Source organism: Pleurodeles waltl, chromosome 3_2 (genome assembly GCF_031143425.1).
Source record: "Pleurodeles waltl isolate 20211129_DDA chromosome 3_2, aPleWal1.hap1.20221129, whole genome shotgun sequence".
Lineage (NCBI taxonomy): Eukaryota > Metazoa > Chordata > Amphibia > Caudata > Salamandridae > Pleurodeles > Pleurodeles waltl.
In genome coordinates this window covers 97026676-97045267 of record NC_090441.1, presented here as the reverse complement: position 1 = coordinate 97045267, position 18592 = coordinate 97026676, and the positions used below count along the sequence as shown (strand labels likewise).

At 47.6% G+C, this 18592-nt stretch overlaps 1 protein-coding gene across 2 annotated transcripts in view; it reads right to left on the bottom strand.

The window, feature by feature from the left end:
* CLIP2 (CAP-Gly domain containing linker protein 2) overlaps window positions 1-18592 on the bottom strand; it is a 400768-nt gene that overhangs the window by 322132 nt on the left and 60044 nt on the right. For both annotated transcript variants that reach the window (XM_069226902.1, XM_069226900.1), the window contains exon 2: window positions 6884-7107. In XM_069226902.1, the coding sequence (XP_069083003.1) occupies window positions 6884-6998 (115 nt within the window). In that variant the 5' untranslated portion in view covers window positions 6999-7107. The remainder of the gene's footprint in view (window positions 1-6883; window positions 7108-18592) is intronic.

The following is an 18592-nucleotide window of genomic DNA, read 5'->3' as shown; positions in this document are numbered from 1 at the left end:
CGGAAGCCAGACTGGGAGACGGTGAGTAACTGGTTCCACTCCACGTATGTCATGAGTTGCTACTTGATGATCTTTTCCAGTACCTTCGCCTGGAATGTGAACGAGGAGATTGGACGCTGGGGTTCGCTGGGTTCGGCATAGGGTTTTTGAGTACTGTCTGACTTCGGTATGTTTCCAGGCATCAGGAAATGTTGCAGTGGTGATAGAGTTGTTGAGCAGGGTGGTGAGTTCTGGCTGATCCTTTGGTTTCAAAGGCTGAAGATGTGATGTGGGCATGGGTCTGTGGCAGCTCCCAAGTGGATGGATTTCATGGTGGAGGTGATGTCCTGGACGGAGAGGATGTTCTACTTGGTCAATGTGTGGTTCGTGTTGGTTACGGTGGTGGCACATCTATCGAGGAAGTCCTTAGGTGTGGGTTAGGGTTCGAAATTTCTGTATATGGTTACGATGGAAGAAGTGGGCGAGGTTGTTGCACAGCTCCTGTGAGGGTGTGATGCTGTTTTTGCTAGAAGCCTGCTTGGCGAATTCCTTAATGATGCGTGCCGCACAGGCGGTCTTCTTTGTTGCCCTCAGCAGGTGGTGGTCGAGGTTGAGACAGGTCCTGAAGGCTGCTCTGTCGGAGCATCCTTGCTGGTGCGCCATCTCCTCTCCAGCTTTTTCTGTCTCGTTTCGCTGTTTTGAGTTCTTGGGTGTACCAGATGACCTTTTTGGGGGATTTACTCTGGTTGTTTCTCTTGATGGGGAGGATCCTGTTGGCGCAATTGGTGATCCAGGCACTAACATTTTTCACTCCCTGTTCGAGGTGGGTGGCGGTAGTGGGGTTGGAGGTGCTGAGGCCATCTGCCCAGCTGGTCTCTGAGATTTTATTCCACCTCCTGTGGGGGTGCTGGTCATCTTGGGGGTGGAGGTGTGGGGGCTGGATATGCTGAAGTGGACGATGGAGTGATCAGTCCATATGAGTTCTGTGACATGGGTGTATCTGACAAGGCTGGTGGAGGTAAAAATGGGGTCCAGTGTATGTCCTGTGGTGTGTGTAGGGTTATGGACGGTCTGGGTTAATCTGAGGCTGCTCATACTGTCGAAGAGGTATGCAGTGTTGTTGTCTTGGGGTCGGTGATGTGGAAAACACATGAGAATGTAACCCACAAACATACTGTGCAGGAAGAGATGTGCAGGGGCGTAACTTCATGGGGGTGTTACACCCCCCTAATATATGTATTTTCTGGGAAAACAGTTGGGTACAGGTACATTCAGAGTATGTTGAGGTGTCTGTCAGATTTCACAAGAAATTGTTACACACACAGACAAAAACGCACATACACTCTCTCCCTCTCTGCTCTAAAAGTCTTAAAAAATGTTGGTTATTTACCAATCTGCATTCATCTCCCTCTCAATGACCCTTAACCCCACTCATGTGCATTTTGACATTATACACCAGCATTTTTGTTGGGATATGAAGCTCCCCTACCCCCAAAACTTACTGACCAAGCTACGCCCCAGGAAATGTGGCCTAACGGCTAGAGCAGCCAACAGTGTATCTGGGGAACGAGGGTCGCATCCTGGCGTCGGCTCAACATCATGTGACTCTGGGCAAATCACGTAATCTTACCGTGCATAAACATGACCTTGTGTACTGTGATGCACAGCTGTAACATAGCATATTAAGAGTGTAATTCCCATTAGAGAACAAGCTCTGTGGTGACCTAGCCTGAGTCGCACATACCTCTACTGTGAATTTGTGGGCGTGTTGCACTACACAAAAATACAAAGGACAGGACTCTTCTTTGGTTTAAGTTTCATGCACAGAGGGATCTCACACGCACTTTGTTCAGGACCTGCTAGTGACATGATAGTGGAGGAAAAGCATCATTGCTAAAGCACAAAAGTAAATTAACTGGGAATTTTCCCCTAAACAACTCTCTGATTTTCTTATTGCATTACAAAGGCAGTGGAAAGAGGAGGGTCACAGACAGAAGGGGTGTTACGCAGACACAGCCTTACATGGAGGAGGCAGTGTAAATAAGTCAATGCAGCAAACATACAGTTGGCCAGAGTGACTGCTCAGACCCACCACATCCTTTGGTGGTTCACCAGGCACCCCCTCACCCCATAAATTATCTCTTCCATTCGGGCACAGGGGTCCACCGACCTCACTCCCACATCAAACATAGGAGCCTTGCTTGGTCACCAGTATCCGACGATGTCTGGCCGTGCAAGGAGCAAACTAAGGATGATCGAACCAACAAATGAACAGGGAGAGCCAGAGCCGAGCCAATGGTCTGGCTTGGCTCCAAGAGCACCAGCCAAACCATGAAAATGTTTGCACCTAAAAAAATCAGTAAAGATAATGTAAATATATGAAAGTCTCTTCGAAATTCAAAAAGTGTAGTTCTTTGACTCGTGGAAGAGTTTCACTTTAGTATCCCAGATTATGTCACCGCATTGAGAGGCATACATTAAATAGTTGGCCATGTGCGCCCTATATGCAGTGGCGTAACAAAGGCCCCGCACAGGTACATTGGCCCGAATTCTAAAAGTGTTTACATTGAGCTTTCAGGGATAGTGATATGTGTTTTCAATACCGTAACACATCAGCAGCTCATTAACATTATTGCAACTGATCTCTGTGACTCTCTCCCATTTCTCCTATGTGATGTCCGGTGTTGCACTAAAGGGAACTTTTTTATGGTTGTTGTCTGAAACATAAACACAACATTTCTCTGCAAAATGTCTGTAACAGACTCCAACTCACTATACACATTAAAAATAAATAAAGGATAGACCCGAAGACCGATAAGGGTTTGTTTGAGGATATGAAAGGGTGGTGGATTCTACTGAACCTGACATATCCTGTGCTACTGAAAGGTTGTGTATTGGGGGTGGTGAGGGATGTGTTACGTGACTTGGCATCTTGTTTGTTCGTTTTCTACAAACTAATAAAAAATAAATAAATAAATAACTAAATAAAGGAAACAATTTTTTTAAACTGATTTGCTAAAGAACTGTTCAAGGTCATCAGGGCAAAACTCTCAGCAGAACACAACTGGCTCTAACGGGGATCCCCTGAAAGGTCATGTCCCTGGACCAGCACCCACTTTGCCCATACCTTAAAACCTCTCTGCCTAGATTACAAAATGTGTTCAAGCGGGCAAGCCGAGATTTATTCCAGGTTTCCTTGTTTTATATTGTGCAATTCAGCCACTAGATAGGTAACGGTTCCACTCTCTCATTTTACATCAAAAGTTGATGCTCTGTCTTTAATTCTTGGTGCAAGAGGTTACAGGGTTGGTGGCAGGCAGAAGCCACATAAAGGCTCAGCTTGTTTTGGGCTTTGAGGATCCAAGACAACCTCAAGCTGAGCCACAGCCAGGCATCTAGCTCGAGCCTGCCTCAAGCTTCCAGTGGGTCGCCCAACTCTAGAGCAAACCCAGAGCAACTAAGGGTCGGGTACCAACTCCCACGCCTAATCCTCCACCACTTCCCAGGGCTGAGATCTGTCAGCTCACCCAGGACTTGGATTTCTGGCATCCCCATCTCATGCCCGTTAGTGAAAAAATACCTTTGACATTCAGAGAGTTAGTCCCGCCCATTGGCCATAGTGCCTCAATGGAAGTACTTAAACTGGATCTGCCGGAAGAAGGCTTAAGTGGCCATCTTTGATCAGTGCCATCCTGGCTGCCTTCCACTCCTAATCCAAAAGTGGGCACAGATCCTTATAATTAAAACAGATCTAGATAAACAAATGCAGGCACATACGCTAAGAGCCGAGACTTATGTAGACCTACCCACAGGTAAACTTGAGCACCGAGATTTTATCCCACTGCATGGACTTCAATCCTTCTGACCTGGTTGTACATGCAGTGACCATCTAGCAGCACTATGGGCCTGATTACAACTTTGGCGGAGGGGGTTAATCTGTCCCAAATGTGACAGATATCCCGCCCGCTGTATTACGAGTTCCATAGGATATAATGGACTCGTAATACGGCGGGCGGGATATCCGTCACATTTGGGATGGATTAGCCCCCTCCGCCAAAGTTGTAATCAGGCCGTATGTGTGTCATTAATAAGCAGTGAGAATTCTTAAACTAAGGCAGTGCTAAACCCCCTGCACTACACAAACACCAACATATGACGCTGCATCTATGACAGTGCGGAGCTTGCATGTAGTGAAAGGTGGGCTTCACGTGCTGATGTGGAAACTGCAGGAATATTCCAGGCAAGCAGGGTGATTTAACCAGCAGCACTGGCCATCAATGTTTTGCAGAAGGTCCTCTGCAGTTTGCCGGAAGTAGGAAGATGCTGATAAATGCTGGAGCCTGCCAGTGCTGGACTTGCCTCTCTAGCAGAAGGGCCAGCTCGAACAGGCATGTGTTTCTACAGAAAAACAGCTCACAGAGTGGCCCTTTCAAGCTGGCCCATCTGATAGTGCCAGGCTGCCAGAATGCCGAAAGGCCGGCCAGCACAGTGGGTGGACTTGGTGTCTGCGACCATGATAGATTCTCTCAATTGTGAAAGGTGGGCTCGGCAGTGACATGGTGTTATTACACATTGGGAGGCCAGATTTTGAAGGCTAAAGACCAGGACTTTCCACATACATAGAAGTAGGACTACAGTTCTGCATTGACAGCCGGGCACTGAGTGATTGAAAAACACACACAACGAATGACTAAGGGAAATTAAACGCAGTGTTTGCACACAGCATCGACTGATAATTCGTGCTAATTCTGCACTTGAAGACGTGACAATTTGCCTTCATCTGTCTTCAATCGACCCTTACTGAAAACCGGAACATGTGCTAAATATGCTGAAATTTGCCGGGCCAGGCGGTGAAAAACGGGGACTGGCCCGGCAATCCAGGTCACCCTATTACCACAGTGGCCTCACGTGTTGTTTCTCTGGTTAATCATCATATTAGTGCTAAAAGCACACACGTATAACCTAATGTGTGCTACGCAAATTGTTCTATCGTGACATAATATGTAACACTGGTCTGTTGATAAATGGAATGGATACAGCATAACTTCCCAGTCATTTGTGCATGGCATTTAGGCTTTCAGTGCTATACTCTGCTGATGTCTGGTGTGCTCTAAAAATTAAGAATTGAAATTCAGTCAACACCGACTCAGGCTTTCATCCTTCCAAATTCGATAAATTGAGGACCTTTACATTGGGTTAATGGTAGCACCTGCTATTTAGATTTACGCTATCAAGCGTACAAACAAGTTATTATTAAAAGCAATTTATTAAACAGCACCATTTTGTGATCACAGGGAAACGAAGAAAAAAAAGAGAAATGTAAGACATCTTTAGCAAGTCCTGCACCTCACAACGAGAGGTATTTTAGAATCAGTGGCGTAACCAAACTTGATGTGGGGTGGGGGCGAGGTCGCAATGCAAAGTAGCAGGAGGGGGCCTCCTTCCTCTGGACCCGGTCGCCTGTCGCCCCGCACAGTTTACCTTGTTGAGGAGGACCTCTGGAGCGCGGGGGCTGCAGGGACCTTTGTTATGCCACTGTCTAAAATGTTCCTTTGGTTGATGATGTCAGCTGAGTTTAAATTCGAGAAAAACTGCTCGATCCACCCCAAATAACTACATTGTTTATGTTGTTTCACTGTTAATTGGTAACATCTGAAACATTCTCCTTGGTAACATTTTTTGCGACTCGCTCCATCCTTTTGTGCCCACGCTCAGGGCAGCCTGTCGTGTCCCTCACGTGCCACGCCACGGTGTGCTGATCCCACGGTGATGTCATACACCGCAGCGCACAGGTCTGCATCTTGTGATGTATCATTAGAGGTTTGTGTAGCGTGGACCTAGGCGCGCGAGCAGTGGAGCGCTGCAACACTTAACGTGGACATACAGTACATTCATACTAACACACACAGTATGAAAGGGGGTGGTCTGTAAGGGGAAGAGGAGGCTGGAATTGTTCATGGATGGCACACAAAGGTGTGTTTTCGGGTCTCTTGGGTGGCTAGCTGTCAGATTTGTCTGTAAGCATGTTTCTTCAAACAACGCATGTCTTTCGCACTCACAGGGCACATGTACTGAGAATCCCCTGAGCACCCCTGCCTACTCCAGCCTTTCAGAGCACTAGCATGTATTTGACTCCAAGTGACCCCCCCCTGAAATCAGTTCTACATTTGGCAGTGTGTTTCAGCTCTAGGGCCAAAAGGAATGACACTTCTCACCTGTGCTGGTCACTCTCCGCTGACCGCCCACTGAAACCAAGGCTATTTACGAGAATGCTTGCATAACCCATAATCCCTACAAACATCAACTCCCTGTTACCTGGTGGCCACATTTCAGCCTTCTGGAGAGGCTCTGGACCATCGTGAAATGCCAAAACACTGTTGCCAGAGCCTCCAACCTGTAAAGGAACATCTCATGGCACAATGCTTCTCAGGAAAAACAACCAGAATATGGAACCCCTTACCTCTGAATCTAGGCACCACCACCTCACTGGGGATCTTCAAAAGGGAGGTGAAAGCCCTTCTCCTTCCAAACATTTTAGCTAAATACACTTCAGAACATGCTCTCCCACCTCTATGGCTTAGATCTTAAGATTTATTACCCAAACTCTATTTCATTAGATCCAACCTGGAACACTGCAGCAGTGGAGAACCTTTTCACTGCTACAACTCATGCTTCTTCCAAACAATTGTACTTTTGTGACTCTTGTCATGATCTGCTATTTTGTAATTTTTGACCTTATGTAACAATCTATGTTTATTCTAAACTGCTACTTTGTAATACTGGACCTTATTTAACACTCTATTGAAAAGCACTCTATAGCCATTGGGTAATGTTTTCGCTATATAAAAATGCACAATTAAATAAAAATGAATAAATATGGTGCACCCCACTGCCCAACACTCACCATCTTTGGAGGCGGTGTTGGCTGTTGCAGCAGACCCCGAAGACGACCGCCCTGCGGGACTTGAGTGTTTGGCGCTCCCCCTTCCGGGGATCTTGAGCCCACTCGGCTTCAGCATAGTTGGGCCTATGTGACGGTCAAGTGTGCGGGTGAATCTCTGCAGATGTCCGGTGGGGTCACCGCATCAGACGTCCTGGTGCCCCATGCGCTCCTTCATCATCGCAGACCTGAGGAAAGTGAATAGAACAATGAATAAGGGATGACATTTACATTACGCGCATTTACAGAGAACCGCCTCTAGGCGCTGCTCTGCGCATTGACTGCATTAGAAATCCAGAGACAGAGATGATCAAAATCAGAAGAGATGTTGTCAACATAATCTCTGATGGGAAGACTGCTACTGTACATAGAACAATATGTAGATTTTTTTTATATAGCATGAACCTAGCCACGTAGTAGTCGAACGCTGCATATATGGGCCAGCGCCCATTGGTGCTGGAAGTAGGGGTGCTGCAGCCCCTCTCGATTTTATTACACAGTTTGAAAATTAAAATTATCTTTCAGGAGTCAGCACTCCAGTAGAGCATTCACTGAAAATATTCTGTGCAGCATTATATTTAGAAAATGTTTTATGATCTGGGCTTGTTGACACTATTTACCAAGCCCTTCTCCACTGGAAAGGCCAAGGTATGTGCTGGACACAGAGACCCGGGCTTTGCTTACTCCTATGACGAGACTAGCACCTCCAATCTGAATATGTACACTGGAAAGGGGAATGGAGACGCCATAGGTTAAAGGTGGTAAAGGCAGTGGTAGAACTGTGGGAAAACTATGTGGAAAGGGGTGGGAGCCATAACTCTTCATGGGAGGCTGCCCTGGGATGAGGTCTTGCTTGAAGAGATGGGTTTCCAGCTCCTTGCGGAAGTGAAGAAAGTCAAGAGCCTGGCTCCACACTTTTAGGACTGTGTCAGCAAAGAATCTACCACCAAAAGTGTTAAGGGCATACGCACCAAAATATGGGCGAGGGCACCAAAACACGCTGAGGACACCAAAACGTATCACAGTGAACTACCACCAAAATGACCAGAGGTAAGAAGAGCTATGGCCACTGACCTTTTACGTACACCAGTGCAGCATGTTTGTAAATTAAGGAAGGCAAGTCGTGTGCACATGTAGCCGGTGATGGTTTCTTCCCAAGGGTTAAGAGTATCATTATAAACGAGGACAGGAAGCTCGACTTTGAGCTCAGCGGTGGTTAACTGTGAATGGATGCAGCATCATCAGTTTGATATTACGTATGAGCCTGAGGTGCCCCCACTCCGCAATGCCCCATGGGCAGCAATAGAGAGGAGGAGAGCTACGGGGCAATGTGAACATAACAAATCTACCTAGATTACATTACACACCACAACTTCCACACTCAATCCTACCCAACATACAAAAGGTACTGACATCTGCTACTGCCCACCACTGCCAGGGCCACTACTCCAGAAACAGAAAGACATGAGATCACCTGCAACTTCCCACACTATGTACAGCTGGCGCTCCCCTTAAGGCGAGATAATGTGGTTGTATTAGAGCACCACCTAGTGGTGGTATCAAATCACTGCAAAAGGCACAGAAAATTGTTGTCTTCCATTGAAGGGGCGTGCTGTGGGAGGCACGTTTCTCTTTCGTCTTGAGTGATGTAAGTGCCCACAACTTTCTTGAAATCATGGAGCCCTACAAGATGGAGATGAATGGAACCAATCCGCTACATTCACGAGGCACACCGCTCCACGCTCTTATTTACCAGGGGCAGCCACTGCAGTCAGCAGCTACACAGGCAGCAACATGACTCGGTGGCTTAAATGTCCACCAGCCACACCTGGTCTGGCTTCTAGGCCATCATGTGTCCCGCCAGGGCTAACTCGACCTTTCATCTTTACAAGGATCACAAGTTAATTTGGTAATTTAACTTTTCAGTTACTTACAGTGCTTTAAATGGTATAAACTGTTGTATGAGCCATATAAAGAAGAATCTGTGATTGAGAGAGCTGTGAGCAGACAAACCCGCCTGTCCTCAGGGCCGGACCCAGAGGAGGCGGGATGGGGGGTGGTAGCCACTCTGTCGAGCCAGGTGGGACAAGGGCAGGCTGATGCTGTGGAGAGGTCATGTCCTCAGGTGCCTGGAGTCCCTTAGGGTGAAGAAGCAGCTAGGGAGGAAGCAGTGGCAAGCCAATATAACCCTCTCTGATGTCACAACAATGAACAACGTTTGCTGTGTACTTCTGTGATCTCACATCAGAACACAACAAACTTGCATTGTGTCTGTTGCCAGCTGATGAAAGAGAAGGCAGAGGCCCTTAGGTGTCACCATCTCACATCAGAACACAACAAACTTGCATTGTGTCTGTTGCCAGCTGATGAAAGAGAAGGCAGAGGCCCTTAGGTGTCACCGGTCCCTTCAGCAGAAGTACCTACAACATGCTGCTAGTGCTATGTATATAACCTCACATGATCAGCGCCATGCATCCTGCACGTGTATGATTTATCTCCATGTGCTATGTACTGCAGTACACTGCAGCTCGCATGAGCTGTGTTTGCAACTCTCCACTGCCTGTGACGTTTCTTCCTGTTTTATGTACAGCGCTCCTGTGCCCTCGGGACTAAGCTCGTCCTATAAAAAGCATTGGCAATGCCAGCTGGTCTGGTTTATAACTGAAAGTGGCTCTTCAGTCTCTAATGAGTTCAAGCACTGACTAAGCCATTATGTATGCATTCTCACTCTTTCTTGCAATCAGACATTTCTTCTACCCACTGACTCCTCCCTGCATTTACCCATTTACCCTTTGGCAATAAAAAGGCAAACAAACTCCCACAAGCATTCAAAATGAAAATGATAAAAGTAGAAAAAAGAGAACATGCCATCACCTTAACTTCGCAGGCATATGTTTGCAATACAAAAAGAAAATGAAACATTGTAGCAAGTGATCAAGTTGCGGTGGTATTGTACACAGTGTATCATTGTTTAAAAGTTTTAATATAGCTACCATATTTAGAAGTAAGATGTTGGGTATCTTTCAGCAGATTAAAAACAATATACTGTGAACAATACCGTTACAAGGTAGCTGCTCAGTAAACATACAACTGGGCAGCCATCTTAGAATGCTAATGTGTATAGTCCACTGTTGTGGTACGCCAAGGAGGTCAACATAATACTTCTAAATCTAGCGACCACCCTGGAACCATAAAACAATGACACACTATAGAGCAGTGGTTCCCAACCTGTGGTCCGGAGATCCCCGGGGGTCCGAGAAGCTTCCTCAGGGGGTCCAGTAATGATAAAGTGGGGGTCCACAGAAGTCAAAAGGTTGGGAACCACTACTATAGATAATAACATTACAAATAGCCGTCAAGTTTAGAAATAGTGCCTGCCATGGTGCAGCACACTGCAGATGAAAGCAGGGGCAAGCAAGCCACCAGGCAGGGCTGTCTGGAGAGCAGCAGGACACTCACAATCAAACCAGAACGAAAGGAATGAAAGGGGACTTATAAATGGAAGAACATGGAAATTTGAAGGAATGGCCACCAGCCCAGTCACCGAAGCACACTTAACAACGGCTGCCCAATCAAAATGTCACCGAAGCACACTCAACAGCGGCTGCCCAATCAAAATGTCACCGAAGCACACTCAACAACGGCTGCCCAATCAAAATGTCACGGAAGCACACTCAACAATGGCTGCCCAATCAAAACCAGTAGTCAAGGGAATCAACAATTGGAGGGAACCAAGGCCCTTCTCTCAGTAGCTATTAAGTTACAAATATGTACAAAATGACATCAGGGAAAACAATATACAACCCTTCCCAAAATGGTGTAACAAAGATTGTCAAAGTGCAGATATTCAACCAAGGTTTGTCACAGAAGCTAGCACCAAAAACATGACATTCTAAGGCTTTATCATATCATAATGATAATCCACCCTTAAAGACTTATTGGCTCTTTCAGATGCATTAACAATAAATAAACTGAGTATACTGCCTTTGAGCATACGTTGTCCCAAAGGGCAAAAAGTGCAACACAGTCACTCTTTTTCAGTGGAAGCACACAACTTCTGTCCAGTCAAAATCTGTGCTCAGTGCAACCAACATTTGGGTGGAGCCATAGTCCCGCCCTGTAGTACTACAGGCCGCTCTATGTTCAGCGGATCACTACGATCCGGCGACCGCTGCACTGTTAAGCCAACACACTTTGTGAGTGTGTGTTACATTCCTAATTCCTACCACAGATCCCTCCAAAGGGAAAACGCAGGTTCCCACCTTTAACCCGCAATTTACGCCGGTAGAATATATGCCCTACTTACAGAGTAAGATGGTTGTAAATTCCAAAGGGGGAGCAAATGCTAGGGGACACAAATTCTGTGACTTAGCATCTGCCAGTGGGCGTATGCAGACAGCACTTTATTTACATATAAAATTATCATATGTACGCAAAAGGTTCTGTGCACCATGGGCAGCCCACCTGCACTAAACCTGTACCTATAGTTGAAAATATACCTACATCCAGCAAATTGGGTCGAACCCCAGGATAAAGAACAGAAAGCTAGAAAAGAATAGTTCCACCCAGAATACAAAACCAGCATCCAGAGAAAAACAGCAGTAATTCAGCGAACAACACAAGACATCTGCACCCACAGCATAGTTCCAGGGGTTCACAGCAGAGCACCGGCATCCAGAACAGAGTACCAATATCCCCCAAAAAACAGCATCCAGAGTGAGCTCCAGCACCCAAAGCTGAACCCTGTTATCCACTACAGAGCCTCAGCATCCAGAACACAACACCAGCATCTAGAAAACAATACCAGCAACGGGACTGATCTCCAGTATCCCATCCAGAGAGCTCTACAGCATCCAGAGCAGGGCGCTACCGGGAGGGAACACTGGTATCCAGAGTGGAACTGCAGCATCCAGAACAGAACTCCAGCACCCATAGAAGAACCCAACTACCCAGAGCAGAACACCAGCATCCAGAGCAGAACACCAGCATCTAGAGCTGAACACCAGCATCTAGAAAACAATACCAGCAACGGGACTGATCTCCAGCATCGCATTCAGAGTGCTCTACAGCATCCAGAGCAGGGCGCTACCGGGAAGGAACACTGGTATCCAGAGTGGAACTGCAGCATCCAGAACAGAACTCCAGCACCCAGAGAAGAACCCAACTACCCAGTGCAGAACACCAGCAATTCAGAGCAGAATACCAGCATCCAGAAGTAACATCTGCATCCAGAGCAGAACACTAGGGTACAGAGCAGAACACCAGCATCCAGAGCAGAACACTAGGGTACAGAGCAGAAAACCAGCATCCAGAGCAGAACACTAGGGTACAGAGCAGAACACTAGGGTACAGAGTAGAACACCAGCATCCAGAGCAGAACACCAGCATCCAGAGCAGAACAGTAGGGTACAGAGCAGAACACCAGCATCCAGAAGTTACATCTGCATCCAGAGCAGAACACCAGCATCCAGAGCAGAACACTAGAGTACAGAGCAGAACACTAGGGTACAGAGTAGAACACTAGCATCCAGAGCAGAACACTAGCATCCAGAGCAGAACACTAGGGTACAGAGCAGAACACTAGGGTACAGAGCAGAACGCCAGCATCCAGAGCAGAACACCAGCATCCAGAGCAGAACACTAGGGTACAGAGCAGAACACCAGCATCCAGAAGTTACATCTGCATCCAGAGCAGAACACCAGCATCCAGAGCAGAACACCAGCATCCAGAGCTGAACACTAGGGTACAGAGCAGAACACCAGCATCCAGAAGTTACATCTGCATCCAGAGCAGAACACCAGCATCCAGAGCAGAACACTAGGGTACAGAGCAGAGCACCAGCATCCAGAGCAGAACACCAGCATCCAGAGCAGAACACTAGGGTACAGAGCAGAACACCAGCATCCAGAGCAGGACAGCAGCATCCAGAGCAGAACACTAGGGTACAGAACAAACCACTAGTAATTCACAGTGCAACACCAGAAACCTCCCTCAAGAGCGAGCAGGACACCACCAATTCAGAACAGGACACCAGCAATTCAGAGCAGAACACCAGCATCCAGAGCTGAACACTAGGGTACAGAGCAGAACACCAGCATCCAGAGCAGAACACTAGGGTACAGAGCAGAACACCAGCATCCAGAAGTTACATCTGCATCCAGAGCAGAACACCAGCATCCAGAGCAGAACACCAGCATCCAGAGCAGAACACTAGGGTACAGAGCAGAACACCAGCATCCAGAGCAGAACACCAGTATCCAGAGCAGAACACTAGGGTACAGAGCAGAATACCAGCATCCAGAAGTTACATCTGCATCCAGAGCAGAACACCAGCATCCAGAGCAGAACACCAGCATCCAGAGCAGAACACCAGCATCCAGAGCTGAACACTAGGGTACAGAGCAGAACACCAGCATCCAGAGCTGAACACTAGGGTACAGAGCAGAACACCAGCATCCAGAGCAGAACACTAGGGTACAGAGCAGAACACCAGCATCCAGAGCAGAACACTAGGGTACAGAGCTGAACACTAGGGTACAGAGCAGAACACCAGCATCCAGAGCAGGACAGCAGCATCCAGAGCAGAACACTAGGGTACAGAACAAACCACTAGTAATTCACAGTGCAACACCAGAAACCTCCCTCAAGAGCGAGCAGGACACCACCAATTCCGAACAGGACACCAGCAATTCAGAGCAGAGCACCATCATTCAAAGAGAAACTCATGCATCCGAGCAGAGCACCAGCGTACATAGCAAAACACTAGCAATTCAGAGTGTAACACCTGAATCATCCATCCAGAGCAGGGCACCAGCCTTCAGAGAGGGACGTCTGCATGCAGAGCAGAGCACCAGCACATAGAGTCGAACCGCAGCATACAGAGAAGAAAGCCAGCATCAAGAGCAGAACACCAAGACCCAAAGAAGAACACCAACATCCAGAGAAGAATACCAGTATCAAGAGTGGAACCCCAGCATCCAGAGCACAATACCAACTTTCAGAAAGCACAGAGAACATAGAGTGGAACACCATTCAGAGAGAAGGTCCAACATCCATAGCAGTACATCATCATCCGGAGTAGAGTGCTAACGCCTACCCCAGAAACCCAGCATCCAGGGTGGAACCCCAGCACCCACAGTGGAACACCAGCACGGAGAGTGGAACTCCATCCAAACCCAGAGCTGAGCGCAAGACCCCGCTTAGAACATCAGCATCGAAAGTGGAGCTCCAGCATGTAGACAACAACGTCAGGATGTAGAATGGGACTAAAGTATTGAAAACAAAACACCAACATCCAGTGCAGAGCACCAGCATCAAGCAGAAACGCCAAGCTCCAGAATGGAACTCGAATGGAACTCCACCACCAAGAGCAGAACACCTGCGCCAAAAGTAGAACACCTGCACCCAGAGACGTACACCAGCACCTAGAAAAAGACCCGGATGTGGAAGAGAACACAAACATCTACAGTTGAACTTAAGCATCCAGGAGAAAACATCAGTAGCTAGAGAAGAACATCATCGTCCAGGACAGAGCACCAAAATCCAGAGAAGAGAGACTGCACTGGGAGAACACCAGAATCCAGAGTGAAACCCAGTATCAGGACCAGAACACCAGCATCAGGATTTTAACAGCAACGCCCAGAACAGAAAACCCACTCCTAGAGAAGAACAACAGGACCCAGAAGAACTCTGTATCCAGAAGAGAGCACCATCATCCGGAGCAGAACTCCAGCATCTGGGGCACAACATCATTCTCCGGAGCAGAGCACCAGCACCCGAAGCAAAGCTCCAGGCACCCTGGGTGCCACCCCAATAACCAGGTCAGGCCACCAGGACCCAGAGAAGAACAATTAAAGGAGCGACACCTCTTTTCACAGCAAAACACCTGCGCTGAAAGTGGGACACAACGATGGAGAGTAGCATGACTGTGTCAAGAGTAAACATCTGCCCGAGAGGAGAACTCCTGTCCTTAGAGCACAACTCCTGCCCCCAGACCAGAACTACAGCCCCCTGAGCAGAACTCCTCACCCTGGATCAGAACACCTGTCCCTAGAGCAGAACACCTGTCCCTAGAGCAGAACACCTGTCCCTAGAGCAGAACTCCTGCCCCCAGACCAGAACTACAGCCCCCTGAGCAGAACTCCTGACCCTGGAGCAGAACACCTGCCCCTAGAGCAGAACACCTGTCCCTAGAGCAGAGCACCTGTCCCTAGAGCAGAACACCTGTCCCTAGAGCAGAGCACCTGTCCCTAGAGCAGAGCACCTGTTCTCAGAGCAGAACACCTGCCCCTAGAGCAGAACACCTGCCCCTAGAGCAGAACACCTGTCCCTAGAGCAGAGCACCTGTCCCTAGAGCAGAGCACCTGTCCCTAGAGCAGAACACCTGCCTCTACAGCAGAACACCTGCCTCTAGAGCAGAACACCTGTTCTCGGAGCAAAACACCTGCCCCTAGAGCAGAACACCTGCCCCTAGAGCAGAACACCTGTTCTTGGAGCAGAACACCTGTTCTTGGAACAGAACACCTGCCACTAAAGCAGAACACCTGCCCCTGGTGCAGAACACCTGACCCTAAAGCAGAACACCTGTCCCTAGAGCAGAACACCTGTTCTTGGAGCAGAACACCTGCCACTAAAGCAGAACACCTGCCCCTTGTGCAGAACACCTGTTCTTGGAACAGAACACCTGCCTCTAGAGCAGAACACCTGCCCCTAAAGCAGAACACCTGCCCCTAAAGCAGAACGCCTGTCCCTAGAGCAGAGCACCTGTTCTCGGAGCAGAACACCTGCCCCTAGAGCAGGACACCTGCCCCTGGTGCAGAACACCTGTTCTCAGAGCAGAACACCTGTCCCTAGAGCAGAACACCTGACCCTAGAGCAGAGCACCTGTCCCTAGAGCAGAACACCTGTTCTCAGAGCAGAACACCTGACCCTAGAGCAGAACACCTGTTTTAGGAGCAGAACACCTGCCTCTAGAGCAGAACACTTGTCTCTAGAGCAGTACTACTGCCCCCGAGCTGAACTCGTGCCCTCGGAGAAACTCCTTCCACTAGAGCAGAACTCCTGCCCTTAGAGCAGAACCCCTGCCCCTGGAGCAGAACTTCTGAGTTCACAGAAGAACATCTGCACCCTGAAAGAAATGCCTGCAGCTAGATTTCAGCTTCTGTAGCCAGAGCATAACATTCGCACCGGGAGCAGCACATTTGCATCCAGAGAGGAATGTCTGCAGTTGAAACAAAATGCCTCCACCTCGAGTAACATTCTCACACCCAGGATGGATGTCAACCTACTCACAGAGAGAAAGAGCTGAACCCAGAGTATGACCCCTGCTCACAGAGTGGACTACAGCCAGAGATGACCTACAGCCAGAGCGGAATCCACATCCAGAGCCGATTAAAGTGGAGAGACACAGCTCTAGAATAAGGGACATGCAAGAGGTTCCACAGTGTACAGCTCTCCTAGGAGCCCCCCCCCCTCCCCCGCATAAGAAACATGTCCATCACAGATAGACCTTAATGGAATACATCACTGGCACCTAAACCGTTCCAGGTCTGCGGTGACGTAATCAACAAATTATATTGTACATCACAATCTATGCACTACGGATTTAAGGAGCTAGCAACATAATCCTCCTCTCTGATTAAAGTATTTCTACTTGAGATGAAAACTTTTGAGTTAGGAACAGCTGACAGTCAACTGGATCTTCCCATCATGGTTCGTCAGTTCTCTGTAGCTGATTTGTGTTGCAACTTGGTGGTGAAGACAAATGGTGTATTTTGTGCTTTGAAAGAAGGGGACCAAGGCCCTTCTTGCCACCAGATGTATATGAGTGTGTGTATGTGAGTACCATAGACGTTCGTGAGCGAGAACCTGATAATTCAAGTTTAACAACCAGCAGGAAGAGTGGCCTATTTCAGAACCACTGCTCTCCGGAGGTTTATGGCAAAGACTGCTGACGTCTGTCCAGAATTGATGTGCCAGTTGGTTGCTCCTGGAGCCAAGCTTATGGGCATGTAACACAGACCTCTGTGGCAGCTCCATGATTTAGACAGACCAGTAAGAAGATACTGGTGGCTCCAGAATGGAACATACTCTCTGCCCCCTTAGACTTGCAACTTGTCTTATAGCTCTACGCAAACAGCGTAAGTCAATGCTCTTCTGAGTGGTTAAGTGTACATGAACGCTGATGATCAGCACCTAGAGGCATCACAGTGTGCTGACTGAGTTGACCCGGGCCAGATGTACAAAACATTTTAATGGTTGCAAGTTCTCCAGTTCAGTGTTTTGGACCTTTAAAATGCTCACTGGTTTGCTCTAATACAATTTTAGGAGTTACAAAAGGTTTTCTGTCTCATAAAATGGGATTCTGAATTCTGAATGGATATCAATTTGGTGTCTGGGAGGGATATGTTGTAGGCATCCCTTCCCAACTACCACATGGGTACCATATCTATCAATGTTTTGAAACTGAAATCCGGTCATAAAACATTGAACTTTTACCATCCCTCAAGCTGGGGTGGTGCCCTCTTCCCCTTTGTGAAATAAAAAAACAAAACAGTTTGTTAGGGAGTAGGTAATGGCCACAGGACCAATGCCACTGTCAAACAAAAAAAAGAAATGTTTATTTTTAAACACAGCCATTTTCTTTAAGAATAACAAGTTGCGTTTAAAAAAAAGTTAACTTTTTTGAAAGGGAGTCACTTACTTCGTGGTCTGCTGACACAATATGGCCGCCACCCTCCCTGTGAGGGCATCCAATCAGAGTGAGTTGCAATTTGCGAGCTACCACTGAAATATTAATGAGGTGGGTCTGAATCCGACCTACTCAATCTACATTTTCCGAAACCTACCTATTTGTAGATAGATCGTTTTGGAAAATTATTGACTAAATATATCAATTGTAATTGCGACAAGTATTTTTCAAGCAGTCAGTTGTATATCTGGCCCCAAAAGTCTACATTCATTCATTCACCTAGATGTCTTTCGTTGACAGATGCTTTAAAAGTAACTGGTCCAAGATGACAGGAGAAGGCATGCCTCACAAAATGCAGGACGAGTAACAGTACCATGTTGCCTGCTGTAGCATTCCCCATATTCTGAAAAAGGCAACTTTGCTGGTCTTGGGCAGTAATCTGACACGTCACTAGGCGGCATTGTAAGGCTGCTGCCTTACCTCGCCTTTTAGAAGAGCCGGCCTTGATGGGAGGGAATCATGCTCCATGCAGTCTTTCGGCTACAGGGTCCCCTCTGACTCTACAAAACACCCTGTGGGCCGGGCGTTTTCCATACCCACCTCTTCACTCTGTTTGGGGTTGGCTGCCACTGCAGCAGCAGGCACATTTCTGCCCTCATAAGACTTTGCAGGCAGGGACTTATCTAGTCAGTTAGATCTGGGGGGGTCTGGAACAGAAATGTCCCATCACAGCTACTGAAATGGAAAAATGGATGAAAATAGTCTTAAATGTAAAAGGCTTCTCTGCACCACATAAGAGCCATCCCATCCTTTGTTTATTCTTGGCCATGTTTTGTGTGAGAGGGACGAGGAGGGATGGGTATTTACCAGTGCTTAATTTGTACTTGTTGCTTCCGGTGCTGAGCACCGGCACTTATTTTTGAGGGCCGGGGCTTATTCTTCTGCCTCAAGCATTTGCTGTGAGCAAAAGACACATATGGGA